Source organism: Saimiri boliviensis, chromosome 1 (genome assembly GCF_048565385.1).
Source record: "Saimiri boliviensis isolate mSaiBol1 chromosome 1, mSaiBol1.pri, whole genome shotgun sequence".
NCBI classification, from domain to species: Eukaryota; Metazoa; Chordata; class Mammalia; order Primates; family Cebidae; genus Saimiri; species Saimiri boliviensis.
Window position 1 is genome coordinate 264,025,389 of NC_133449.1, and position 27,520 is coordinate 264,052,908.

General features: G+C 45.7%; 1 protein-coding gene across 3 annotated transcripts in view; it reads right to left on the reverse strand.

Annotated features, from left to right (window-relative positions):
- Positions 1-1,327: 1,327 nt before the first annotated feature.
- The window catches only part of EGFLAM (EGF like, fibronectin type III and laminin G domains), a 230,142-nt gene continuing 203,949 nt past the window's right edge, over positions 1,328-27,520 (reverse strand). For 2 of the 3 annotated variants that reach the window (XM_074386512.1, XM_074386510.1), the window contains 5 exons: positions 17,884-17,962; positions 14,803-14,946; positions 7,445-7,528; positions 2,862-2,965; positions 1,328-2,052 (listed from right to left, as the gene is read on the reverse strand). In XM_074386512.1, coding sequence (XP_074242613.1) covers positions 1,898-2,052; positions 2,862-2,965; positions 7,445-7,528; positions 14,803-14,946; positions 17,884-17,962 — 566 coding nt within the window. In that variant the 3' untranslated portion in view covers positions 1,328-1,897. Of the gene's footprint in view, positions 2,053-2,861; positions 2,966-7,444; positions 7,529-14,802; positions 14,947-17,883; positions 17,963-20,869; positions 21,029-27,520 lie in introns of those variants that run through there. The other variant, XM_074386516.1, reaches the window with a different exon arrangement.

Genomic DNA, 27,520 nt, shown 5'->3' on the forward strand with positions numbered 1-27,520 from the left:
CACAGGCTTGCATCCCTGGGTCATTGCATTTTTCTCTGGCTATTACCTTCATGGAACCATTCAGCAACAGCTCTTCTAGCTTCAATTCAGCTGAATATTTTGCTAAAATCACAATATCTGTGACTAGATGCAATCTATTCAAAATGGGCTGTAAAAGCCACTGCATGACATCTTGGGAAGCACTGGCCCCAACAGTACCAAAGGAGAAGGTGTTGGGGTGAGGACATCTGGGAGGTAGAGAAGCCACTTGCTACTATGTGGCCTTTCTCCAAATTACACTCATGTAAGGTTATGTGTCTAGGAGCGATGATGACAATGATGATTATTACCATGATTCCTTTGGGAGAAAGGATCCTGGCCATCAAAGCTTCCCAAAGACAGGAGATTGGGGTACAAAGTGAACCTCTCTAGTTTATTTATTCATCTTTTACAATGATATATGTGCTTAGAACTGTGCCTGGCGCAAACCCCAGAAGTCTTTGCTGAATGAATGCTGCACAAACAAAAGTAGAGTCATGACTGGGACTAATTATAGGCTCTTGCATGCGTTAGATCATATTTCCCTCCTCTTTGGAGGCAGCGTTCGTCTTACCTTTCCCTTAGTAAGTCCGGTCATGGGCATCTGCCAGTGAACCAGCTGTCTCTGGGGTCACGTGCATGTACAACAAAGCTGCACGGCTCATGGGACAGAAGGAAGATGTCCTGTTTCTCTGGTTCTCACCCAGATGCTCCGACCATCCTGACGGCATGTCCTCCACCCCTACACAGCCTTAGAAACACTGATTGTGTTAGTGTCCGTTAGTACGGACCTGACCTCTGCAAAATCAGTAATGCCTCCGTAAGTGAATGAATGAAAGAATGAGTAAGTTATAGCTTTCTTTGTCCCTTTATTCAAGTTTACTACAGATATCTCCCCGCTTAAAACAAAAATGACAGTGACCTACCTCGGTGATACATGTTCCTTTTAATCTGCTTATCTTGGAAAGCTTCGTATTCATCCCCTTGAGCCGTCAACATTTACCAAAAGAGAATGGAGAGCTCCCCAAGTCGCCCACCCAAGTTACATATCCATTCCACTGACACCAAAAACGGCCCAAACAAGTATGTTCTGGGAGAAAATTTTTAGGAAGGGTGTGCAAGGATTCAAGGTTATCCACCCAAACTTTCAAAAGTATACGTGTGGACAGTCTGCAGCTATAAAAATATACACATACAAAAAGTACAGCTACAAAATCATGGAGCTCAGCTTCTTAACTTTGCATTATAAAAAGTAGGGATTTCACATTCGAGGTAAGCTCTGGGGAGGGGGGCCGCATTATGATTACGATTCTGTGTTTGGTCTCCTTCCATCTTTATTTTCATGGATTGGTCAGAACACAGTGAGTCAGTCAGTGAGGAGTGGAAGGGGTTAATCCAAACAATCCACAGGCCAAGGTGGGAAATGTGAAGTTCAAGGTCACACAGTCATTCTGCTGTCAGGAAGAGTGTCATGAGTCAGGGAAGGAGAGAAGTATTTTAATACTGCCCTGCGGGTTTCTTTCTCTCTCTCTCTCTCTTTAATATACTATGAATCACAACACAGTCATTGAGCTACAGCAGACAGGCTCTGGAATTTGCATTGATGTGTGATCTCTGGCAGCCGCGACATAGTCAATGGACAAAGTCCGATGCTTCCTACACAGAGGATTCTGCTGGGTCAGCTAGCGGAGTGTCAGCGGGAAAGGCCACCCAGAGATGCCTGTCTTGGTTCTCAGTTTCTCATCAGTGTGTACTTTCTCCTTGATGAGAGGAAACACACCTGGCCCCTGGGCCTCTGCATATAGCATCAGGCAGGGTCTCAGGGCCCCTGGGATTCTCAGAATAGAAGGCTCTGTCCCTTGGGCAAGGCCAGCTGGTGTTACTTGGCTCCACAAGTGTTGATGTTTTTCCCATCCACGGCATCTTCCACGAGGGAAATGTGGTAATCGGTGGACAGGGTGAAGTGAGAGATGCAGCCCACGAGCCCTCTCATATACTGCCTGTTAGTGTGCAGAGCAATTTCCTTCATTCCACCTGCCAGGAAGCAAGAGGGAGGTGAGGTGAGCCAAGGGCAGGTGTCAGCAGGGCAAGGGCAGGTTCCACTTGGGGCCCTTGAATATCTGCTGACCAAGACATCCCTTGATTAATAGGACCATGAGGGCTGTGGGTGCCTTGAACTGCTCAGTACCTCATCTCTCTCTATTTTATAATGATCCTTGAAGGAACAGATTGACTTGGATCAATTTGGTACACGATCAAAAGCTATAAATTCATTTCTCATGTGTGATTTCTGGCCCAACTGACCACCTTGAGACCAAATAGTGTCTAGTAAATTTTGAAGTGTGGTATAATGGCAACAGAACGCAGTGTGTAGTTACAACTGATATCATCTTAAACCAAAAGAAATGCATTGATGTCAAATGCTTTCAATAGAAAATATCATACAGATAAAAACAGCTTTTCATTTTTATGTGTCTGCACTAGTGAATTAATTACAAGCCATTTACAGAAATATTAGTCATTCTATTCGGCAAGGGGACAAAAAGACAGGTCCTCTTTTGTTAGGGAGAATTCATGGAGCTATATTTAGCAGGTTCCTGTTCTATAAACAAGAAAAGCCTGGTTTTCCTGGTGGATCTGTTCAAAGCATAAAAACATTGAAGGGAGAACTTCCTGCCTCCTCAGCCATGAGTCAGCAGTTCAGAAAATGAAAGAATGGAATATCTGGAGGGTTTCCTGATTTTCAGGTATTTGATCCAGCAAAGTGCACAGCCTTGGCACGGCAAATGGAAGACTAACCAGAAAAGCACTGGACTGATTTAGTTTGGTAGAGGGTCACTCACCCACATACAGAGCTCCATTGATGTTAAGCTGCCGCATCGTGCCTGGAGATTTGCCTGTCCTGGCTCCATAGTCATCCACAGTTATCTTTCCTGACTGGCCATCTCTGCAAAACACCAAACAAAAAGCCCAGCATTTCTGGAGCTCATTCAATCATTCATTCATTTCAATACAAATGTATTAAAGCACCACTATGTCCCACGTACTGCACTACATGATGGGGCTGCAGAAATCAAAGCAAAAGGCACATTTGTGACCCTCAGGAGTCTGTGGTCTACTGAGGAAGACAAAAAATCAAACTGTGAATGACAACACACGCCAGCACTCCACGGCAGAGGACCACAAAGGTGCTGTGCAATTACACCGCAGGAGCAGCGCCTAACTTAGACTAGGGAGAGGACAGTTATTAGAGAGATGGTCAGAAAAAGCTGCTCAGAAGAGATTCTGTCCAAAATGGGTCTTGTAGGCTGGGTAGGTAAGTCAACTGAAGAAGATTATGCAAACGGGAAGCAACAATAGCAAAGAGAAAGACCAGGGGTTAGCACAGAGTTAGGAACTCAGAGAACACTGGAGCTGGGAAGGAAGCCCCAAGCAAACAGTCAAGAGCTTGTAAGGAGTTGAGAATTTTTTTTTTTTTTTTTTTTTTAGATGGAGTCTCACTGCCACTCAGGCTGGAGTGCAGTGGCATGATCTCGGCTCACTACAACCTCTGCCTCCTGGGTTCAAGCGATTCTCCTGCCTCAGCTTCCTGAGTAGCTGGGACTATAAGCACATGCCACCACCCCCGGCTAATTTTTTGTATTTTTAGTAGAGACGGGGTTTTGCTGTGTTAGCCAGAATGATTTGATCTCCTGATCTCGTGATTCGCCTGCCTCAGCCTCCCAAAGTGCTGGGATCACAGGCTTGAACCACCGCGCCTGGACTAAGGAGCTGAGAATTTATCCTGAAGGTGGCAGCGGGCCAGGGAAGAACTTTCAGGTGAAGCCCAGGGGAGGAGAGCTGGTGGTGAGGCATGGCAAGCCATGGGGAGCTGCGATTCCAAGTACAGTGAGAAGCTAATGAAGCAGTTTTTGTAGGTAGAGGATTGGTCTGTGGGAAGACTGGCTCAGAAGTTTCTAAAGGACCCACAGAATCCAAAAGTGACTCTAAAGAGAGGAAAAGGGAGGTGCTCACTGGTGGCAAGGGCTTTGCAGTTTTCAAAGCTGTTTTCCAAACTAGCCCCACCAGCCTTCTTCAAGCAAATACATTTGCTTCAATAGCACTGGGGGGTGGACCCACTCAGGCCTCACTTCTTAAAAGCAACTCTTCCAGAGCTATACAGAACTTTTACTGTCCCCATCCTTGAGATCACAAACTTCTCGTTTGGAAAGTGCTTTCTTAGAATCCCATATCTGAATGCCGTGACAGGCAGCATTGCTTGCCTTGCTTGCCCTGCCTTTAAAAAAAATAATTACTCTAAGATATTCCAGTTTTTCTACTTACTCTAGTTCATAAACTCTAAGAATTTTTCATTTTTGATTTCTGAAATGAAGATATGCCTTATAATCAATGGCATCTTAGATTTGAAAAAATGTGCTATCACCTTCTAACATAGTAAGATGCTTCTTTATCATGTTTATTACTTATTGTCTGCTGCTTCCCATTAGTATGCAAGCAAGGGAGTTAATTTTCTTCAGTGACGTATCTCCTGTGTGTGGAATAATTTAAGGCTCATCCTAGAGGATGAACGAACAACTGAATCTGTGGAGCTTCAGCATCCTCACTTGAGATAGAGATAACTATGTCGATCTTCCAGGATTATTGTGGAGATCAGATGTCATGCATACAAAGCACAGAGCACGATACCTGATACGTATCTCGCTCTATAAAGACTGGTAGAGGAGTGTGTTGTTATTGTTATCAATATCATCATCATATGATCATTTTTATCAACAAACTGAAGATTATAAAACCTAAGTTGCTATGAATATTAACTGAGACAAAGTATGTAAAGTACTTGGCACCTGGGGATGTTTAATAAACTGGAATTTATTTTCTCTTTTCTGCTGGGATAAATGCCTGCAAGACCAGGGTTCCTCAGAGCAAGACAGTGTCCAAAGCAAGTCCCCCTGGGCAATCTCCTCTTCACTGGCACTCCTATCTCTAACCCTGGAGACTGCTACAGAGAATTAAGGTATCCACCCAATCCTTCTTGCCATAATTGATATCCATGGCCTTGACCCAGTTCTGCCTGAGATCTGTTGTATCCACCTTTCTAGGCCTGTCTGCTCACAACTCACCGCATCTGCTGGCATTCCATTCATCTAGTTCCTGGGCTCAACTCCTTCTGTTCAGCCCTCACTGCAACCTAAGACTCACCAGGCGAGGTATCCCTGATGCCAGTAGGAAAAGCCAAGTCTGTTGAGCCATCTGCACGGTGCCAATCCCTGACACTCTGACATGTTAAGTTCTTCCTGTAGAACATTCCACTGCCTTATCCCTCATAAACATGTGAAATCCCAGCTGTGAGTGGGCTGCATCATGGGGTGGGATGGAAAGGGCTTTGAGCTGGGATTCTAATCTTGGCTTTTCCCACAAACGGTGCATAGTCCAGGGGAAGGTCATTTAACATCAGTTTCCTTAGATGTCTAGGAAGCGCCTGGTATCCTCACCAGTGTGTATGTTGATATACATAATTAAACCACAACAACTGTGAGGGTTTACAAATTATTCCACAATGTGTGAGGATTCTGCCAATGATCTCCACCCAAGGAAACTAAGAGAAAGCTGTTCCCTAACGTTCCCAGGGTGGGGATTTGTAGAAATCAAGTGTGGTTAGAGGTAAAGAGCTCAAGCATTTCATATTCCTTTGGATGTTTCTGGCCAAGCCCTTTTAAAGATGGGTAAGAGAGAGAAATGAAGAAGCTAGAAGACAGAGTTTGGAGTATTTTGGAGTTAGGTGGACTCCATGAATTTCTGACTTGTAGTTTAGAAACTATTTGAAATCCAAGTATGTAGATATCCATCATGGGAAAACATTTCTTTTTTCAGAAAGTTAGAGGTGGGACTTCATCAAAATCACCCTGTGTCTCAAGGGCTTACTAGGCTACCTGGGAAGCTGAGAGGCACAGATCTGCCTCTGTACCCTCATTTCCTCTAGGGTTTCAAAGGCAGGCCTGGCAGCCAGGGGATGGGGGTCCAGCAAGGCTCCCCCGTCAGAGCCTACATGGAAGTTGAGTAGGAAAGTAGCCACGGTGGGCCCCATGTCTCCCAGGCCTCACCCATGACTTCACCCACTGACTTCCCCAGAAAGGATTATGATAAATCCTCAGGGAACCCCAATCAGGGCTTCGATTCAGCTTATCTTCTCCTGGGACCTTTATCTAACATGTGGGATTGACATTCCTAAGTTCCAATCTGCTATTTGGTTTCTGAAAATATATTGTTAGAAATATGGACAAAGGTACTAATAGTAAAACTATTATACAAAGAAGAGCAAACGGATGATTCATCCAAAGTTAATCAGAAGTCAGCATAGTGATTACCTCTGTGATATGTAATTGGGGGAGATAAGTAATTGGGACTGGGTGAACTACTGACAGCGTCTAAGGTTCAGGTAGTGTTAAAAAAAAATGTGACTGGGTACAGTGGCGCATGCCTGTAATCCTAACACGTCGGGAGGCCAAGGCGGGAGAATCATTTGAGCCCAGGAGGTTGAGACCAGCCCTGGCACATAGTGAGACTCCATCTCCACAAACACTAAAAAAAAACAGCCAGGCAGACGGTATGTACACCTGTGGTCCCAGCTACGCAAGAGGCCGAGGTGGGAGGGTTGCTTCAGCCTGGGAGGTCAAATGAGGCTGCATTGAGCCATGATCATGCCACTGTATTCCAGCCTAGATGACAAAGTAAGACTCTTTCTAAAAAAAAAACAAAAAAACAAAAAAACGCTGGGGGAGGATTGCCAATACAATGAAATTTGAAACAGTCTTTTTTTTTTTTTTTTTTGAGATGGGGTCTCACTCTGTGACCCAGGCTGCAGTGCGCTGGCACAATCCTGCTACCTCCACCTCCCGGACTAAGTGGTCCCCCCACCTCAGCATGCCGAGTAGGTGGGATTACAGGCATGTGCCACCACACCCAGCCGATTTTTGTATTCTTTGTAGAGACGGGGTTTCACCATGTAACTCAAGCTGGTTTTAAACTCCTGAGCTCAAGTGATCCACCCACTTCGCCTCCCAAAGTGCTGGGATTACAGGTGTGAGCCACCACACACAACCCAGACATTCTTTAAAGTCCACATATCCTGCACTCTCAAGGCCTCCTCCAGTTCAGCCATCAAAAGGCTTTTTCTCTGGAAGGTTACTGCTTAGTGAAGGCTTGAGGGTTCAGTTTACCTGGCCTATTAGTGTTAGTGTAGGGCACAGTTTCCCTGGACTATTAGTGTCAGTTTAGGGAATTGGTGGAAAATGCCCACAGCCTGGATCGGGAGTACTAGGATCCCAGGCAAAGTTGGAGAACAGGACAGCCCAGTACCAGGGAACTGGACACCGCGTCCCAGTGCTGCTCAGCTCTGGCTCTGTCTCATGCTATGGTGGGGACTCACCTAACAGCCTTAACTCGGTGCCACCGACCGTCGTTGAAGGAGCCATTCACCATGATGGATGCCACGCCACTGCCCAGGTTATAGCTAAGGCATTAGAGAAGAAGACAGAAAACAGAATAAAACACTGAGGCACAGGCAGACACTGTTCACAGAAGATTCTCAGGGCAAAAGTCCTTTGGAACTCAGAGTGCAGTTTCCTTCACACAAAACAAGATTGTTATAAAAGACAGTGGGTTTCCAGACTAGTTCATGAAATTAAAAATTACCAGACTTCTTAACTATGGTAAAATATACATAACATAACCATGGCCATAACAATCATTTTTAAGCACACAGTGCAGTATTCATATTATCTGGCTAGCAGTCTCCAAAACTCATCTTACAAAACAAAAACATTGCATAAATAATAACCCCTCATTCTTCCTCCCCCAGGCCCATGACAACCAGCCTTCTACTTTCTGACTCCATGGATTTGACTCTTCTACATACCTCATATGAGTGGAATCATAGAGTATTTGTCTTTTTTGTAACTGGTTTACTTGTAGCATAATGTAATCAAGATTGTTTTTTAATGCCCTCATGTAAGGAAACATCAGCACTAGACTAGAGTATTAGGAACAAGAAGGGCTCTATCATGAGTAATGTTTCATACTGTGTTATGATGATGGTCTAGCCACCCACCCCCAAATTCATGTCTACGCAGAGCCTCGGAATGTGACCTTTTTTGAAAATATGGTCTTCGCAGATGTCATTAGTTAAGATGAAGTCATACTGGATCAGGGCAGCCATGCATCCAATATGACTAGTATCTATATAACAAAAGAGATTTGGACACAGAACCAGAGACACACAGAGACAGGGAACGCCAATGGGACAACGGAGGTAGGGACTGGATTGGGGCATCTACAAGCCAGGGAACCCCAAAGGCTGCCAGCCGCCACCAGAACCTGGGAGACAGGCAAGAAGCAGACTCTCCCTGAGCCCCTCCGGAAGGAGCCAGCCCTCATACCACATCATGGATTTCCAGCCTTCGGAACTGCCAGAGCCCATTTCAATCATTTTAAGCCACCTAATTTGAGGTCATTTATTACCAGAGGCCTAAAAAATGAATACATCTGTTTTCAGTTTAAACTGAACATTGCAGAGTGGGGTGAGCCCCACAGAGATTACGGGAATTTGCCTAAAATCACAAGGCTAATGTGGAACTTGAACTTGGTGTATCCTCAGCCCTCAACCTCTGTTTAACGCTGATGTCAGGTCTCTCTAGTGGCTTCCTCTTTTCTATTTGTGTTCCCAGATACACTGATACCACAAGGGTTTCAAAAACATGAACATGTTGTTACCATAGAGAAATTCCCCTCTTCATCCAGTATCCATTCAATTACTCTAATTATTTAATTCAACAAATATTTAGTGAATGACTGACTACTCTAGCTCAGGCAACTGGGCCAGCTGCCCAGACTTTCCCTGGATAATACAATAAAGCCTATGCCACCATGCTTTTGAAGGGAAGTATGTTTCACCTGGGATAACTCCCTCCTCATTTTGTAAGAGACACATCTCTCCTTCACCTCATTGCCCAAGATAGAAGGATGTTGAGACAAAACCTGGTTACCAAACACTTGCATGTACTGATTCTGAGAAAACAGCAGGAACAGAAAGTGCTTGGCTTTCTCCAGAGAAAGCACCATAGGTCATTCCTTTAATAATGGAGGCTCAAAGAAATCACCCAGCCCATTGACATCTAACCAAGAATAGGACTTGGGGTGACTTGACAAACCCTGGGACAAAGCTGCCACTCTGACCCTGAAAAATCCACTGTGTTCTAATGAATTTTCCCACATCAAGCATCTCCTTGTATAAAACAGTCTGGCAGCGGAATTTTGAGATTTCATGATTTGGCGGCTAAAGTCTTCTTGAAAGAATAGGAAGTAGGGAAAGCTGCTGGTGGGAGGTGACTTAGCTGAATTACCATCTACGGCTGTTCTGAGAGGCAGTGCGGGTGATAGAAAAAGCACAGACACTCGAATTCAACAGACCTGCCTTGATCCCCAGATACGCCAGTTAATAGCTCTGTGACCTTAGGCAATTTGCTCCATTTCTGAGCCTAAATATTCTCATTTGTCAAATGGGGTTAATAACCCCTTCCCAGAAGAATTCTAGGGAATGCTAAGTAACATAACATATGTAGGAAGCACTGTACATCACAGGAGCCAAATGAATAATCCCACCACTCCAAACAGAGGGAGCACTTAGTGGAGCTTGGATACCGGGTTGACAATGCACCCCAAGGGACTGGTAGGAAGGAGAAAGTTACCACTGAGGCTTGAATATGTCACACCTCTCCTGGAAGAGTAGCCATGTGTGACAGCAAGCCAACAAGCTGTCAATATATAACCAAAGCAGTCTGGAACACCCAGATCTCAGAATCAGAGTGACCTGTGTAAGTGCAGGGAGGCTGGATTGGAACACAACTGTGATCCAGTGAATGAAAATCTTTTCAGTTGTCTAAGATCCCATCTGGACAGAGGGTGCACTTCCTTCTGTTCTCCAGCCCAACAACTCTCCTGTTCAGGCCAAGAGCCAGAATGTGCTCTAGGGAGTCAACCATGAATCTGGCAGATGGGAATCCAGACATCACGCTGGGTGGGGGCAACTTGGTTTCTCCATGGCCTGATTCCCCAACCCCCCCAATTCCAAATAATTTCAGACTCTCCAAAGAACTTCCCACTTCCCCTGACATGCTGATACACACCCAGGAAAAACTCCCTCATTTATATAACAATAAATGACCAAGAATAGTGGTTACCTTCACTGGGAGAAGGACGGGGGAGCATTTTTGAGTGGTGGACATGTTCTATATCTATATACTATCTAGGCAGTAGTGATTTGATGCTTACATATTCTAAATGTATCAAGCTCAACACTGAATAGGTGTACACTGCATGCAAGTTATGTCAGTATAAAAATGTAGACAGAAAACAAGCACACAGTGCAGTAGCATTCATACTCATATTGATGGGCTGGCAATCTCCAAACTCATCTTCAAAACCAAACCATTGCATTAAATAATAATCCCTCATTCTTCCTCCCCCAGGCCCATGACAACCAGCCTTCTACTTTCTGACTCCATGGATTTGACTCTTCTACATACCTCATATGAGTGGAATCATAGAGTATTTGCCATTTTTGTGACTGGCTTGCTTACCTTAGCATAATGTTATCAAGATTGTTTTTTAATGCCCTCATGTAAGGAAACATCAGCACTAGACTAGAGTATCAGGAACAAGAAGGGCTCTATGACAAGTAATGTTTCATACTGTGTTACCAAGATGGTCTGGCCACCCACTCCCCACCCCACCCTCCCACCGCCAAATTCATGTCTAACTTCTTTACCCATGTCTTGGGAATCTGACTGCCGTGGTGGGTTATTCCAAGCCGCTGAGCTTGGTGTGCACTAGAGGCCGTGAGGCAGGGCACCACGGCAGGCCACCCAGGAATACCTTCTAAGAGAGGCCTTTTGGGAACCACTTGGCCACCTTCCTGCTTTCCTGTGGTGGCACTTTTAATCATGTCCCCTTTAAACTGTAGCACAAGGCACTTCACTAATGTAAAGTCTCTTCCCTCTTTCTGTTGCGTGACAATGTGATGAGGTGAAAATAGCAGGCAATGTTCACTGTGAAGAGTCAGGCAATGTTCACAAAACCTGCCAGTGGTAGGTTTTATGCCCCATGCACAATCACAAAACAAAGTGAAACAAAAAGAAAACACAGCAGAAAACAGAAAAATATACTCATTTTCTCTGAGCACTTTGATTTCCTTTTTTTCTGCTAAATCTTGCAGCGAAACTGTAAGTCTATATACATATATAGATTTTTAGAATCTCATTGTTTTTCCCTATTCTCCAGCAGAAAGACTGTGAGTGCTAAATTAGCCAAAAGACCAGCATTTAGGTAAAGAAAGTCATGAAAGTTTAGACTATATTTTAATATCTTAGGATTCCTCTTCCATTTGCTTTGAGCCTGGATCAGACACTAAAACCTCAAGAACAATTTGTCTGCTCTGTAGAACGATTCACTCTTCAGTATGTGCTCTGCAGGGGCAGGGCTCATGACTTATTAAAAATAACAATTACGGTAATAAAAATACCACATTTTAATCGTAACTACATGTTCTCTCTCTGAGGTAAAAGCTTCTAAAACTCAGAAAACGCTTGACCATGGATCATAATTTTTCTTATCATTATCCTTAATTAGCTACACCAGATCCTGCACTGAACGCTTTACATGAATTCATCCATTCAGTTTTTACAATGAACTCTGTCATTTTGCAGAGAATGGGACAGAGGCTCAGACTTAGGTAACGTGCATGAGCTCACATGGGGGATCAGGCATGTGTGATTCCAAAGCTACTTCGGACCCTGTTTCTCATGGCATGGAGAGTTCTTGTTTCTAATCAGACCACTGGAGTTCTTGTTTCTAATCAGACCCGGTGCCCACTGCAACTACTGCCTCAGAATCTCAGGGGCAAGCCCGGGAGTCTACTTTGGAAACAAGCTCCCCAGTGACATCTTCAAACCACTGGCCTACACTGGAATTCCTCTCTGTCCCCAGGGCGCTTCCCTACATCAGTGTCTGGGGGTGTGGATGCGGTGAAATAACAGCGCAGATGGAGGAAGAACAGAGCAGCAGCGATGGGGCGGCTCCGGGACCCGGGCAGGCACGGAAGTCGGCCTTGGCCTGGGTTCAGCCATGTATCTCACACAGAACACAATCAGAACACCAGGATTAGAAGAAAAACACAGGGCCAATTTTCAGGAACTGGAGAAAGAAATGGTAACAAGAAATATGTCCAGGATCCTAAGCAGGTGGGAGAGGGGAGGGGCTATCCGGGTCTGGGCGTGGGAGCTGATGGAAGCTGTGGCAGCCCCGAGCCGACCCTGTTTCCCTGCTGGGGTAAAGTGGGTGGTGAATAGTTTCAGCTGGCAGTTTAGGGGGAAGTTTGACTATCCCACCCACAGCTGAGCACTGTTTCAGTTCTCTTTTCTGGGCACAATCAAGTACTTGAGGCCATGATGAGGTTAACCACAGGAAAACCACAAGAAAATGGCTTCAAGGCCGCCAGCCTGAAACAGGGTGTAAAGAGCTCTGTGTTTGACCTCTGGGTCAGCAACGGGTGCGAGGCCGTGGAGGACAGGAAAGCGGAGATGGTGAGAAGCTGCCTCTCACCTGCCAGCCTCCAGCCTCAACTACACATGACTCTCCAAGGTCCCCAACAATCACAGGATTGAGTCACTTAGCTCTGCTATTTAGGGATGAGCATGATATTGAACAAGTGACATTTCCTCTCAAAACGCCTTTTATTCAAATGGAAAGATTTCTGTTATCCTACTTGGGCTGTCAATAATCTTAGCACAGGACTAACAGGAGCCCCAGAATTAAGTCCTCAACTTCTCCATTGTTCAATGAGCCCTCCTTTGTCTATTTCAATTCCAATTACTTTCACATCATTGAGCGAACACTCGAGCTAGTCATCAGAGGGGGAGGTAAGAAGTAGCAGCCCCAGAAATGCCTCCCCCGTGGAGCTCAAAGCTTCCAGGGTATCAGAATTGCCTGGCAAAATGGCTGCCACACAGTTGCTGGATCCCACCCCTAGAGTGTTTCTGGTTCAGTAGATCAGGGTGGAGCCTGAGAATGTGGATTTCTAACAAGTTCCGAGGTGATGTTGAGGCTGCTGGGCTGGAGACCACACTTGGAAAGCCACTGTCTAGATGAGTGATTTCTAACCTCGTGTGAGCATGTGTCATGACAATCTCTAGAGAAGTGTTTTCATGTTACATGAGACAGTCCCTGCCCCCTGGAAGCTCAGCTTTCACCCATTCTGGTAGAAGGGTGGGGAGAAATCATTCAGATCATTCTTTAACTACTTCATAGCTACCCATTTGACGAATTTGAAAACAGTCTAAATTCATTTAAAAGAGGGAAGAATTTCTGGCACTGCCCTATCAGTAACACCCAATAAGTATTTACCAAAACTCTCCTGATGGTGGATCTATTGAGACATGAATCTGTGCTTTGTTCCTCTGGCAGCAGACACTGGAAAGCAGGGTTCTCCTTCCCACTCTACACAGCTAACAGGGAGCAGAGTCAGAATTTAAAGTCAGGGCTCCTGGAGCTTAGCGTTTTACACCTTCCTGAGCTGCTGAGTCTTAGGCTGAGTACTCGCTTCGATGCTTGGCCTTCATGCTTTGCAGTATCCAAGTCCTCTTTCTGCTCCTTCCTAATTTGTGAGTAAGGCACATGCAGCAATAACACAGTAGAACAAGGGCACAGAACTGTTCCTCACAGGGCTAGACGGTAAATTCCTAAGGCTCTGCCATGCAGTTTCTTTTGAAGCTACTCAAGTGTGCCATTGAAGCATGAACGTGGCCATAGACAATACAGAAATGAAAGAGTATGAGTCAGGCATGGAGGCTCATATATATAATCACAGCACTTTGAGAGGCCGAGGTGGGTGGGTCACATGAGGTCAGGGTTCAAGACCAGCCTGGCCAACATAATGAAACCCCCATCTCTACTATAAATATAAAAATCAGCCAGGCATGGTGGACATACCTGTAATCCCAGCTACTCAGGAGGCAGAGGCAGGAGAATCACTTGAACCCAGCAGGCAGAGGTTGCAGTGAGCTGAGATTGTACCACTGCACTCCAGCCTGGGCAACAACAGCAAGACTCCCTCTCAAAAAAAAAAAAAAAAAAAAAAAAAAAGAAAGAAAGAAAGAAAAAGAAAAGAGTACTGCAGTATTCCCACAAGACTTCTTTTTTGAGATGAAGTCTTGCTCTGATGCCCAGGCTGAGGTGCAATGGCACGATCTCAGCTCACTGCAACATCGGCCTCCCAAGTTCAAGCTATTCTCCTGCCTCCCTCCGAGCTGGAAGTACAGGCACCCACCACCATGCCCAGCTAATTTTTGTATTTTTTAGTAGAGATGGGGTTTCACCATGTTGCTCGGGCTGGTCTCGAACTCCTGACCTCAAGTGATCTGTCCACCTTGGCCTCCCAAAGTGCTGGGATTACAGGCGTAAGCCACTGTGCCTGGCCCCAATAAGACTTTATTTACAAAAGAGTGGTGGGTCAGATTTGGCCTATAGGCCATAGTTTGCTGACTCCTGCTCTATAAGATGCATGTTGGAAAGAAAGACCAGGAGCCTCGAATAAGCCTTGGAGCTTCAGGCTTCAGCCAATTCCAGCAGACTGTGTTCTGGCTCCCTTCTGAATCAACTCTGTTTGGCACAATCTGTACTGTCTGAGAAAATTGCAAGGTGCTGCTGAAGGCCACTGGAGAGGGGGTTGGTTACCTGAACACGAGGGCTCCATCCCGAAGGCCCAAGGAAATGAAGTCGCTATTGGGTCTCATGGGGCTGTCTCCCCTCCACAGCAAAAGGCCATCTTTGGCAGTTGTCTTAAACCTCATGAACACATTTGATCTTGATCCTGACACCCTGGAGGAAATACACAAACAAGTCCACCAAATCAACCACCAACATCTGTTTCCAAGTAATTCCAGTTTTGTCTGCCAGCCCTGAGCAACCAGATGTTAAGGATAATCTGGCACTTTCTGACACTTACTTCATCACCATGAGTTGCACCACAGGTCTAAGGTCTGGACTGCTCGCTCGGCAGTAGTCTCCCTCACTAAGCACCGTGAACCCCCACCAGAGAGCGTTCGCTGAGTGACAGGTTAGCAAGACTATAGCCAATGCCATGGCTTAGGCTGCACCCCGGACACACCTCATTCTTTTCTCTTTCCTGTTTTACTACTCCAGGGCCCCATTCCCCAACAGAAAGTGTGTTTCCCAACTATCAAGAGATTCAAAACGGCAGCCACCCTGGGCTAGGACCATGGCTGTGGATAGCCAGTTCTGGCCGGTGGCTGTCCTTGGGGGCAAGGTCTAGACAGGGCAAATGCCCAGGTGATGGCGTCTCAGACAAGGAATACGGCTCGAGAGGTGAATGGTCTGGAGCGGTGCTGAGGCAGAGTCAGGATGGAGAAGAACAGGAACTTCCAGGAAAAAAGGGGTGCTCAGAAGAGGCTGGCTCCATGCCCTACAGACATGGCTGGGGATAGGTTCACAGGCTGACATGCTCTTAGCAATGCTTGGGAATAGACTAATTCAGATACTCATTCTTATTAGCATGATCAGTGTTTCATCTTGCACAGGGAAAAGAGGCAGGCTGAGGTCCTTGAATCAAGGGTGAGATAGGCGGATACATAATTTAATATTGCTGCCAGCCTAACACTACTGGGAAAGTTTCTTTGTCCATTCCCCAGTCACTTGTATCATTCCTCTCTCTGTCCCACAAAGCTGGGTCTGTGTCTGCAGAGTGTCCTCAATCATGAACAGTGGAGGGGATTATTGTCTGGGCTTCTCAGAGCCTGATCTAGTCAGGAAGAGACCAATTTGCATTCCCCATGCAGGGTCTCAGAGCAGTAAGGGAGGAGCGCTGTCCCCAGGCTAGGTGCAGAGCAATCTAGCTCTGCCTGTTCCCTAGAGACCTACTTTTCCCAGACTTTTGCTCCAGGCTCCCTCCCTCTCCCGTTTGCCTTGGGTATACTGATCAGCTGCAAGTCAATCAAGAGGTTCCCATTTCTCTGGCCAGTGATTGGTTCACGGGCAGGCATGTGACAGCACAAAAGAGAGACACAATCGTGTGCCTTTTGTCCAAAGAGATACGATTCTGGGAAGAATTATTTCTCTTTTAAAAAGAGTCATATGAGAAAGAAAGTCTTTTTGACTTCCACTGGATATAGTTATCTTACGTGTGGCTTACAGGCAGCTGGGGAGTGGCCTCTGGAGAAGATGCTGAGGACAATGAGCAAGAAATATGGATGAGATTGGAATCTCTGACAGTACAACTGCTTCTCTTAATTAATCAACCCAAGAACCAGTGTCGGTCTGGACTCCTTGTGGTATGAAATAGTCAATACCCCTTACAGGTAAGACATTTTAAGATGAGCTTTCTGTTACTTGGCACCAAAGGTATCTGACCAAAATAGACCCTGAACTTGACTTTTAGCTGGAGCCTCACATACATGCATCTGTACCTACATATACATACATACATATGCACACACACGTGTACACACATACTCATACTATCGCACGCTATTGGAGTTGCTGTGGGTTTGGGCTTCACGTCTCCTGCTCTCATCAAGCCTCTCTACTTCCCCAAACCACTGGTGGCCTCTCACCAACCTCCAGAGTCTGAAGATTTGTGCCCCTTTCACCCTGTCACTACTTTCTAAGGACTGAATGACCTTCCATCTTTGGAGAGAAAGGGCTGAAGGAGGAGGACGTTCTCTCTTGGCTGGGAATCCATTTTACCTAAGTCCCCATGCCAAGACAACATAGATAAATACAAGCTGGGATTAGAGAAGTGAAGCAATGTCTGCCTGGTGTGTTTCTGCAGTTACCAGAGACATCCAATGCCCTAGGAAAACTCCTCCCAACCACTTTTTTTCCCTGAAAAGCCACCCAACTCCACCCTAAGAACTGGATGCCTTTCACTTAAAGATTTGCCTTCCTGTGTTAAGATGCAGTCCACTGGAAGAGGAAGGGAAATCCTAGAATGACTGTGTGGGCAGCAGAAAGGAGAATAGCACACTATAAACCACAAAGAACTGGGGGGAGGGAAAGAAAGAGACAAGAGGCAAACGGAAAGTGCCCCGAACAAGCTTAACCGAGTGGAAGATTTTGCCACGTAAAAGGCTATTCCAAACCAAGACAAAAAGACTTCAGGCCATTCTGGGACTTCTGCCCCCAGGGGTGGATGCCATGGCCATGGCTTGAGCATTTCCCTGTGCCATGCTCTTGAATCCACATGAAGAGAGCTGAGAAGCCCCTCACTGAACTGGCCAGAGCCTGAAAAGGCCACGAGATCTTTACTGATGAAGACACAGGGTAGGTACGGACCCAGCAGGGAACAGGCTTGGATCTGTCTGTCCTTCTGCTGCTGGCTCCAGTCAGACCTGCACACTCTGGCCCCGGCACAGCATGGAACTACCCTGCTCAGAGAATCACACTCATTCAGGCTTCAGGAACGTCACATGCTCCCTGCTTCTCAAAGCCTAAATACTGGAAACTCTGGGACAAGCCATGTCTCTCTCTCCAGGCCCTTTGACCAGAAAGATACTGGATTCTTTGTAACAGGGTTATTTGAAAGGCCAATTTCTGAAGTTTAGTTTGTTTTTAGTTTTATTTTGCTGTAATTTCTATGTTTATTTCATGTGTGTGTGTGTGTTTTTCCCCTGAGGCCACGGCTGAATGGTCTTCTTTGAGAATTATCTTCTGGCATAAAATATAAGAAAAAGCCCTGAGAATGATATAGAGAAATTGACCACCAGAAAGTTGAGGAAGGTGGCTGTTGAAGCTTATTACCTCTTCAAGATATCAGGGTTGTCATACGTCAGGTAACTGCGGCCGATAAACTGCGGGATCTCAATGGCTTCTATGATTGCTGGAACAGAACAGAGAAAGGTTACATAGTATGTAGCTCTCTTGACCCCTGCACTCACACACATGGCAGGAAAATGCCCAGAAAGGCAGCTCCTGGAAATAGGATGTTTAACAATGTGTCAGCCCCTTCCCTTTGACCTCATGTGCATTTGGCCAGGTTCATAGTTGCCCAGACCCATGGCTTGGCATTGGCTTCTCCCCCATTTTCCCCTCCTGGGAAGTCCTGTCCCTGCCACTGGCCTCAGTGCTGCTGAGAAGTCCTCACAATGTGCTGAAACTTGAACTCTTCCCAGTAATTCTTGGAAGCCAAAGATCAATGTGGGGAGCAGCTGGGGATAACCCCAGATGTTCTCCAAGGGAGGCAGAGAAAACAAATCCCTGAATAAAGGCCACTAGGCTTCTGGAAAGCTGATTTGCTGTAGAACCCTTTAAGCTATGATTTCGAGAGACTCAAAAGCACTGTGAATGACGCGCAGAGTCCTACATTTCTGATCACCTTCCAGTATATTTCACAAGATCTTTTTTTTTTTTTTTTTTTTTTTTTGAGATGGAGTTTTGCTCTTGTTGTCCCGGCTGGAGTGCAATGGCATGATCTCGGCTCACTGCAACCTCCACCTCCCGAGTTCAACCAATCCTCCTGTGCTAGCCTCCTAAGTAGGTGGAATTACAGGCACCCACCACCACGCCGGGATAATTTTTGTATTTTTAGTAGAGACAGGGTTTCACCATGTTGGCCAGGCTGGTCTTGAACTCCTGACCTCAGGTGATCCACCCGGCTCAGCCTCCCAAAGTGCTGGAATTACAGACGTGAGCCACTGTGCCTGGTCTATTTCACAAGATCTTCACGACAATCTCATGAAGTAGCAACTAGTACGGCAGAAGGGAATGGCTGGTTATTCTTATTTTATGGAAGAAGAAAGTGAGTAGAAAGCATGGAGGAGTTGCCTGAGATCACGAGGTTAACAGAGCAATAGGCTGTGAACCTGACCGGCTCTTCCTAATTCTGGCTTCCGGCCCCTCTCAACTCTCCAATATTTTAGAAATGCATTTTCTTCCTCCCAAACTCTCATCACTTTGTTTTCCTGAGGAATCACCCTTTTACACACAGTTAGCAAAATTAGAGTTTAAGTGACTATGTGTGGTGTCACGAACGGGGGATGATGCTAGGGAATTTCTGCTAGAGAAATAACAGCATATCTCGTTCCTTTTTGGAAAGATACAGAAATGGTGGTTTAAAAAAATTAAGGTAGAAGAAATGTGAAATTCAAAGAAATGTGCAAACTGAGGGAGAATAAGCTGGCTTATAAAACATGTTAGAGTTTCAAGAAAATATGTGATTTGTGCAAAGAAGAGACTGAATGAAGGACTTGCCACCTGGAGAGGAAATGGATAATTATTCGATGCTATGAACAATCGTACCGATTAAACTCAACCTTCAAACATAAAAAAAAGAGAGGAAACAGCAAAGCCGACGACAATGTGCCCCCAAGTGCCAGTCCCTGTTTTGGCAGCTTCCCAGAGCCTTTCATAAAAACTAAAGAAGAAGCCAGGCACCTTGGCTCACACCTGTAATCCCAGTACTTTGGGAGGCTGAGGTGGGTGGATCATGAGGTCAGAAGTTCAAGACCAGCCTGGCCAACATGTTGAAACCCTGTCTTGACTAAAAATACAAAAATTAGCCGGGCGTGGTGGTGTGTACCTGTAATTCCAGCCACTCAGGAGGCTGAGGCAGGAGAATCACTTGAACCTGGGAGGCAGAGGTTGCAGTGAGACAAGATTGCACCACTGCGCTCCAGCCTGGGTGACAGAGTGAGACTCCAGCTTGAAAAAAAAAGAAAAGAAGAGAGGAAAGAAAACAAGAAAAGCAAAGGATGAAAAAGAAAATTTAAAAGCCAATTTTGGAGGTAACTACCCAAGGCACAGCTCTGCGGTTCTCCGAAGCCTTGCAGCCCTGGACAAGGGCCCGAGGCTGCGAGGACCCAACAGGACAGCGGCGAAGGGCTCTTGTGCCCGCAGTTTGGGGCAGCACCCCCAGCCACTCCCTTCTGACTACAGGAGGTAGGAAGAAGAGGAGACAAGGAAGGGAAACAGAGGGAGGAAAAGAGAGCGGGGGGCAAAATGGCAAGAGGACGGGAAAGGAGCCAGGCAGGAGCACGGGTGGGATGCGTGGGAAAGAAGGGACACTGCGGTAAGAGGAAGGAAGAAGGTGCGGAGAAACGGCAGCGTGGAGCGCGGCCACCAGGCACGGAAGGACGGGAAACGGAAACGGAAACGGAAACGGAAACGGAAACGGAAAGAAGGTGCCGGGACAGGAGGGTCGGGAATGGACCCAGAGGAGCAGAGAGAAATGCCAGGGATGAGGAGGACAGGCGGCAGGTCCCAGTACGCAAACGGAGGAGGTGGAAGGATGCTCTTGGCTGGGGCAGCGGGGGGCCCCTCGTTTCAGGACACCGTGGCTGGGAAGGGAGAAGGCAGACAGAAGATCTAAGCTGAGCGGTGGAGGAGGCCTTCCCGGAGCTGCACTGAACCAAGGAGTCCCTGGTGGGTTTGGCTCACCGCCAGCGGGAGAGGGACAGCCGGGGCCCATCCCTGCTGTTGTTGGCCATGGCACGGCCATGGGCCTGTGGCCAACACCCCCATCTTTCTGAACTCCTTGCAAGGGTCAGGACGTGCCTGCCACACATCAGCTCTGCACATAATCTTCCAAGGGGCTCTGTGGGAGCCCCCAGCTCAGGAGAGAAGTGTCCTCTGGCCGGCCGGCGGGAAGGCTTCCCACCGAGTGTAGGTGTGTCCCAGCTCCCACACCACTCACCCTGGATCCCCTCTGCATGCGGTTGGCCTGCCCTGGCAGGCCGTGGCCCAAGCCCAGAGCGCTCTCACAGTCTCTCATAGGACTTACTGTACTTACTATTGAGGCAGTAGTTCCCACACTCTGCCCGGTGCCAGCATGAAAGAGAACAGGGAGAGTCAGCCTTGCACAGTCCTTGTCAAATCCCAGTTGCTCTGGTTGCAGATCACTTGAAGCCAGCCTTGTTTCTCTCACAAAGCTCTGCCCAAGGGTCCAGAGCATCCTCTTAGGGAATGTGAACATGAGCCCCGCGGGAACCACTGGAAATCTCTCCTCAGGATGATTGGCACCAAGCCACCCGCCTCCCCGTCTCATCTCGGCTTAATGAAGGTGGGGGTGGCAATGGACCAAGAAGATGTCTAAAGTCAGCTGTCTTGACACTTCTGAGGCTCCCTTGCCTTCTGCTGACAATCTGCATTTCTTCTAAATCTAGAGAAACAGCTTATGCTCAAGAGTTACCTTGTCAGCGATTATTACTTTCCTTGGCTCTAGGCTGCATGTGAAGCAGGAATGATAAGCCAGCCAGCTGCCTCTTCTCTCTCTCTGGTGGAAAATACCGCCCACATTCCCACCCAACCCATCCCTCCTTGCAGGATTCTAGAGCCCTGGTTATCTTGTGATTAACAAAGGGCAGAGGCATTCTTGAGAAATAACACTACTGGATACAAAATGGTAAAAGTATGTTTCATGGAAGTGAGTACATATAGGGACAAATTACCCCATCCAAAATCATCAGAGCTCAAAGTGGCCATTGAGCCCTTTCTAGCCCTTTGTAGTTGGTTTATATGTTGTAAGCATTATTATTATTAATTATTATTAGAGACAGAGTCTTGCTCTGTTGCCCAGGCTGGAGTGCAGTGGCATGATCTCGGCTCACTGCAATTTCTCCCTCCCGGGTTCAAGTGATTCTCCTGCCTCAGCCTTCTGAGTAGCTGGGGCTATAGGTAAGTGCCATCATGCCCAGCTAATTTTTGAATTTTTAGTAGAGTTGGGGTTTCATCATGTTGGCCAGGCTGGCCTCGAACTCCTGACCTCAGGTGATCCACCCGCCTCAGCCTCCCAAAGTACCAGGATTACAGGTGTGAGCCACCGTGCCTGGCCAACATGATTATATTTTAACCTAACCCTATACCTAATTTTTCTTTTATTTTATTGAAAAAAATTTAATTGACACATAATTGTACATATTTATGGGGTACATAGTGATGTTTTGATACATATAATATATAGGGATCAGAACAGGGTAATTAGCATATCCATCATCTCAAAATGTGTCATTTCTTTGTGCTGGGGACAGCCAATGTCCTCCTACTTATTTGCAACTATATAATATACAATTGTTAACTATAGTCATCCTGCAGTGCTATGGAACACCAGGACTTACTTCTCCTATCTCCCTGTAATTTGGTATCTTTTTAACAAATCTCTTCTTCCTATTCTCCCACTTCCTCTACAATTTCCAGTATACCTATTTTTTTCCTACATTATTTTTTCTCTGTTGGCAATGGCCTCAATAATTTATTAATTGAAATGTGTTTTTGTTATTTTCTTACATTTATATCTAAAAGCTTGTGCCATCTGGTGACACATGCATACAAAAACACCCCAGTGGATGGCAACCTCTAAGCCAGAAGCCCTGCAGTCTAGGCAAAGCAAATTTTCCATTTGAGGAACTTGGAATTCCTAATAAACTATAAAGGGTTTGCCAGGTGTGGTGGTTCATGCCTGTAATCCCTCCACTTTGGGAGGCCCAGGCAGTGGATTACCTGAGATCAGGAGTTCGAGACTAGCCTGGCCAACATGGTGAAACCCCGTCTCTACTAAAAATACAAAAATTAGCCAGGAGTGATGGGGCATGCCTGTAATGCCAGCTACTTGGGAGGCTGAGGCAGGAGAATCACTTGAACCTGGGAGGCGGAGGCTGCAGTGAGTCAAGATCACACTACTGCACTCCAGCCTGGGGTGACAGAATTAGACTCCATCTCAAAAAAATAAAAAAAAGTTGAAGGGACCACTGGTTCTTTCACATGTTCACAAGCCCTTAGGACAGGAAAGGGCCCTGTGGGCATGGAAGGCCACCTTCCCCAACAACCAGGGCTCCTGTCAGCAGCATCCCTGACGGATGCCCATCCCACCAGAGCAAACATTTCCCACAATGAGTAGCTCACTCTTCCACAAGGTGGTACCTCCTGTGCTGGACCATTCTACTAGGTACAGATACCTTTATTATAGTATGCTGACTATAGCCACAAAGTAAAAACAAACAAAACCTTTCCCTAAACTAGCAGCTCTTCAACTATCTGAAGATACACATCTATACTATACACCCCCAGATCTCTCACTTCTGGGGTGTTTAATGATATACCATCCACAGAAAAGAAATTCCCTTGAATTTGGCTCCTGCAGTTGGTTTAAATGTTTTCTAAAGAAAGCTGTCCTTGGCATTTTAGTGTGTAAGTACATCAGAGCATGATTCTAATCATCTTATATTTTTTTATTTTTTGACATGGAGTCTCGCTCTGTCACCCAGGCTGGAGTGCAATGGCACGATCTTACTGCAACCTCTTTCTCCTGGGTTCAAGTGATTCTCCTGCCTCAGCTTCCCGAGTAGCTAAGATTACAGGTGTGCACTACCATACCCAGCTAATTTTTGTACTTTTAGTAGAGACATGGGTTTCACCATGTTGGTGAGGCTGGTCTTGAACTCCTGACCTCAGGTGATCCACCAGCCTCAGCCTCCCAAAGGGCTGAGATTACAGGTATGAGCCACTGCCCCGGCCTGACTCTAATCATCTTAAAAGTATATATTGTTATGTGATATCAGGGCATCTGAATGTTTGGTTGTCCTAGGGTTTGTCTTTGCAGGCATTACTAAGATGCTTCCTTAGCCATGACTATGTGACTGAAAGGAATGTGCCTTGCTAGTTTTAAGATGGAGTTGATTTTTAAAATGGTGTCACCCTGGCTCTTCTATGCTCCTGTTACCCTAGTGAAGGTGCAGGAATCTTGGGAACCATCTTAGAATTGTGCTGTTACAAATTCCAATTACTAAAGGAGGAAATGACCAGAATGAGGGACTGGGAACAGCAAACATGGTCATTAACTGAAGGACTGCAGTGAAAGAGTCTGGGTATTTGTTTAATGTGTATGTTTGCATGTTTCACTCTTTAATTCACCTTTATGATAAATGTGATTAAATTTTTTTCCTATATAACAGCCAAATTACTTGTGTAACAATAATTAAATAACCTCTCTTTTCCAATTAATTTGAAATGATTTATTTTTAATAAATTTTCCTGTATAACAAAAAAAGAAATTCCCTTTAGTAGCATAATTTGTGTGTTTTATTAATTTGTGGTTTTATAAACAATTTTCTTATATTTTTTATACACTGGGACCAAAAACAAAACAAAACAAAAAAACAGTTACCCAAATCAGACCCTGGACATGATATGACTCTAGTAAACAACATAGAATACAATGTTGCACTTGTGGTAGGTCAGTACCAATCAGGCAGCACTGGATACTTGAAGACTGTATGCCCCTGATCCTAGCTTTGTCTCAACACCTATTGGCTCCGTCGCGTGCGGGGGGCCACCTGCCACAGAGAAACACCGCCATCTAGTGGCCTGTGGGATCCTGCACAGTCTGAATTGAAGCTGTTTCAATAACACGGGGAAGGGAAGGAAGGGTCAAAGCTTAGTTTCCCAGGTGACTTGTCCACTATTGACTGGGAGAACCCAGAGAAAACAGCTGTATCCTGCACTCAACCCTTAGACACTCCGAGCATAGCAAAGGCTTTGAGAAGTTCTGCAGAAGAGAGAGAATTGTCTGTTTACTCAGGATTATCCAAATGTATTTCTCCATAGAAGCCTCCTCCCATTTTGTGTATGTGAATGTGTGTGTATGTGAATGCGTGTGTATGTGTGTGTTTTGTGTACAAAGCAGCGGTTGATATTCCTCAGAACTTAGTTTTTTACATGTGCCTTGTGAAACTCTGCTAGGACATTTTAGTAACTTAGATACACAAGCTCTGAGGAACTGGGACAGAAGATGGGTCCATTTGGATGCAAGTGGAGAAAAAAGGAAATAAATCTTTAAGTATGGAAGTAATTTTTGACAAGGGAGACCTTGGTGAGAAAAAAGGGGGTGTAGGTATTGGATAGTACATGGGGTGCTGAGATTTGGGGTGGAGAAGATGCCTGAAAGTGACGGCCACCAAATGGAGGGTGAGGGGGCCTCCAAGGTCAAAGCTTATGTTTTTTCTTGTTGCCTGAAGTCATGCTGGGAGTAAGAACAACCTCTGGCTTCTCCTGTCCTGGTGGGTCTTGAAGTTGGGACACTGCTACAGAAGCGTGTGGCACCCCGAGAGCATCTCAGATGCTTGGCGGGAGCTCAGTGTACCCCTCAGTCTGGGTCAGGTCCTCCTGCTGCACCTGCCTCCAGCCCCACAGGAAAAGTGGGGAACCTGAAACCCCCATGTAGTCTGAGTGCCTGGAACTGCTGCAGGATTTGTCTGAGTTTCTGGCCCCTGCTTTCCTGAGTTACAAGAGGTGGGAACAAGTGTCAAGTTGTCCAACTATGGCCCTTGTGGAACTCACTTGCCACACCCTCTGATGAGGCTGAAAAGACGATCCAGAAAACCACATTCTTCATGAAGAAGGTGCCCTCTGGTACGGACTGGGTGAGGCCTGGTGCTGGTTATTTCTGTACCATTTTGCTACATGTAAAAGGACTGGTTTAGCTACTGTATGAATGCTGGGAACAGATTCTTGCTTTTGAAGCATGGTTTGATTACGAAGCAGAAAAAGAACCCCAACTTTTAAATATATGAGGCTAAAAATCACCTTGCTGGATGAGACAGGATTCTTTCTGACAAGCACGGGTGGCTTCTCACCATTCAAGGTCTCTCAGACTAAGGATTTACCCTAACTTTCTGCGTATTCTCTTGCATCTCAATGGAACAACGCAACTGCCTGTCTCTTTTCCTTTTCTTTCCAATCCTTACAATGGGACTAAATGCTTTCCCCAATATTATAGCAGACTGTATGGCAACTGCCCACAATTGGTACCTGTTGGAGCCTGGAAAAACTGTCCCAGAGCCCCCATTAGTCCTTTCCAGCCATTATGATGGAGAGGAAATTATGGGACAGGGGCCATACCTCTGATATATGAACCGTCCTAGGATTTGCAAAGGATGCCATCTTTCCAGAAGCAGTATCTTGATTTCAAAACACAATCAGATACTGATTCAACATGGAGGGTGGCTGCTGGCTCATCTGGGTTCCAGTCTTGGTTCTAGACTGCTTTGCAGGAAAACAGGCCCCACTGTTCTATAGTTCCTTCGCCATTGTCCATTCCTACAGAGCTTGCCAGATCAGGCACTCACTGGTGAGATTTCTTCTCATTGAACCTGAACCTATAGTTACGAAGCTATAAATGTGAGCATGTTATCTCTGTTATGGCGAATGTTCTACCGCAGGAAATGAAGGCTAAGAAGATCACATATTATCCTTTCCTGTTTCCTTTAATTCCCAATGCTAAATGTTCATTTAACTCCAGGCTTTATATAATGATCATTAAGGTTAGATAAAAGGCAGGCGCAAACTCAAATGGCCTGTGGTAAAATCAGAGACTTAGGAAATTCAGACACTGGTGTGTGAAATCCAAACCCAATTTTCTGAATGAATGAGCCACTCTTCAGCTAAATCTCTGCAAGTACAACCTATTAACTAAAGAGTAATTTACTTGTTAGGATTATAATCAGGATAATTCACAAATGGGTCAATTAATCTTCCTTGTTAAAAATACATTTCATGATGTGCCATGTAAGTTTCAAAATTCATTTAAATATGAGAAACACTATGAAGTCTTCCAAATGGCAAATTGCCATCTTTCATATTTTCTAAGACTGCTGCAAAACAACTTCTCCTACCATTCTATATATCAATGTAACTACCTGTAATTTTTTTTTTTTTTTTTTTTTTTTTTGAGATGGAGTCTTGCCCTGTCTCCCAGGCTGGAGTGCAGTGACATGATCTCGCCTCACTGCAACTTTCACCTCCCAGGTTCAAGCAATTCTCCTGCCTCAGCCTCCCAAGTAGCTGGGACTACAGGCATGCATCACTGGCTAATTTTTGTATTTTTAGTAGAGATGGGGTTTCACCATATTGGCCAGGCTAGTCTTGAACTCCTGACCTCGTGATCCACCCACCTCAGCCTCCCAAAGTGCTGGGATTACAGGTGTGAGCCACCACACCTGGCCAACTACCTGTAATTTATGGTTTTCCTCTCAGCCCTAATTCTGATAAAAACCAAGAACCTAGAAATAGAAAAGACAGTGCACATTCCTTCAAAGGCTCACTGCCTTATTTCCTCCAGGCCTGTTTGCTTTTTGGGCAGGTGAGGCCACACTGAGACTGGAAAACGAAGGTCTGTGTGGTCTGACATGATGGATGTATGTGGGAAGTGTATTCTAGATACCAGGACCAGGGCCTCTGCTTCTGATAAGCAGGTACAGAACGCAAATCCAGCAGGGTCTTATGGTCTATGACCTGCCCTGGCTTTCCATTAAGGGCAAGATGGAAACTGAGGTGCCCATGGCACCTGCTGATGGGTTTTGTCTCCCCACTAATAATAATGACTAGTATTAATTGGTTGGTTGAATACTTACCAGGCCCTCTTCTAAATGCTCATTGAGTCAACACCATA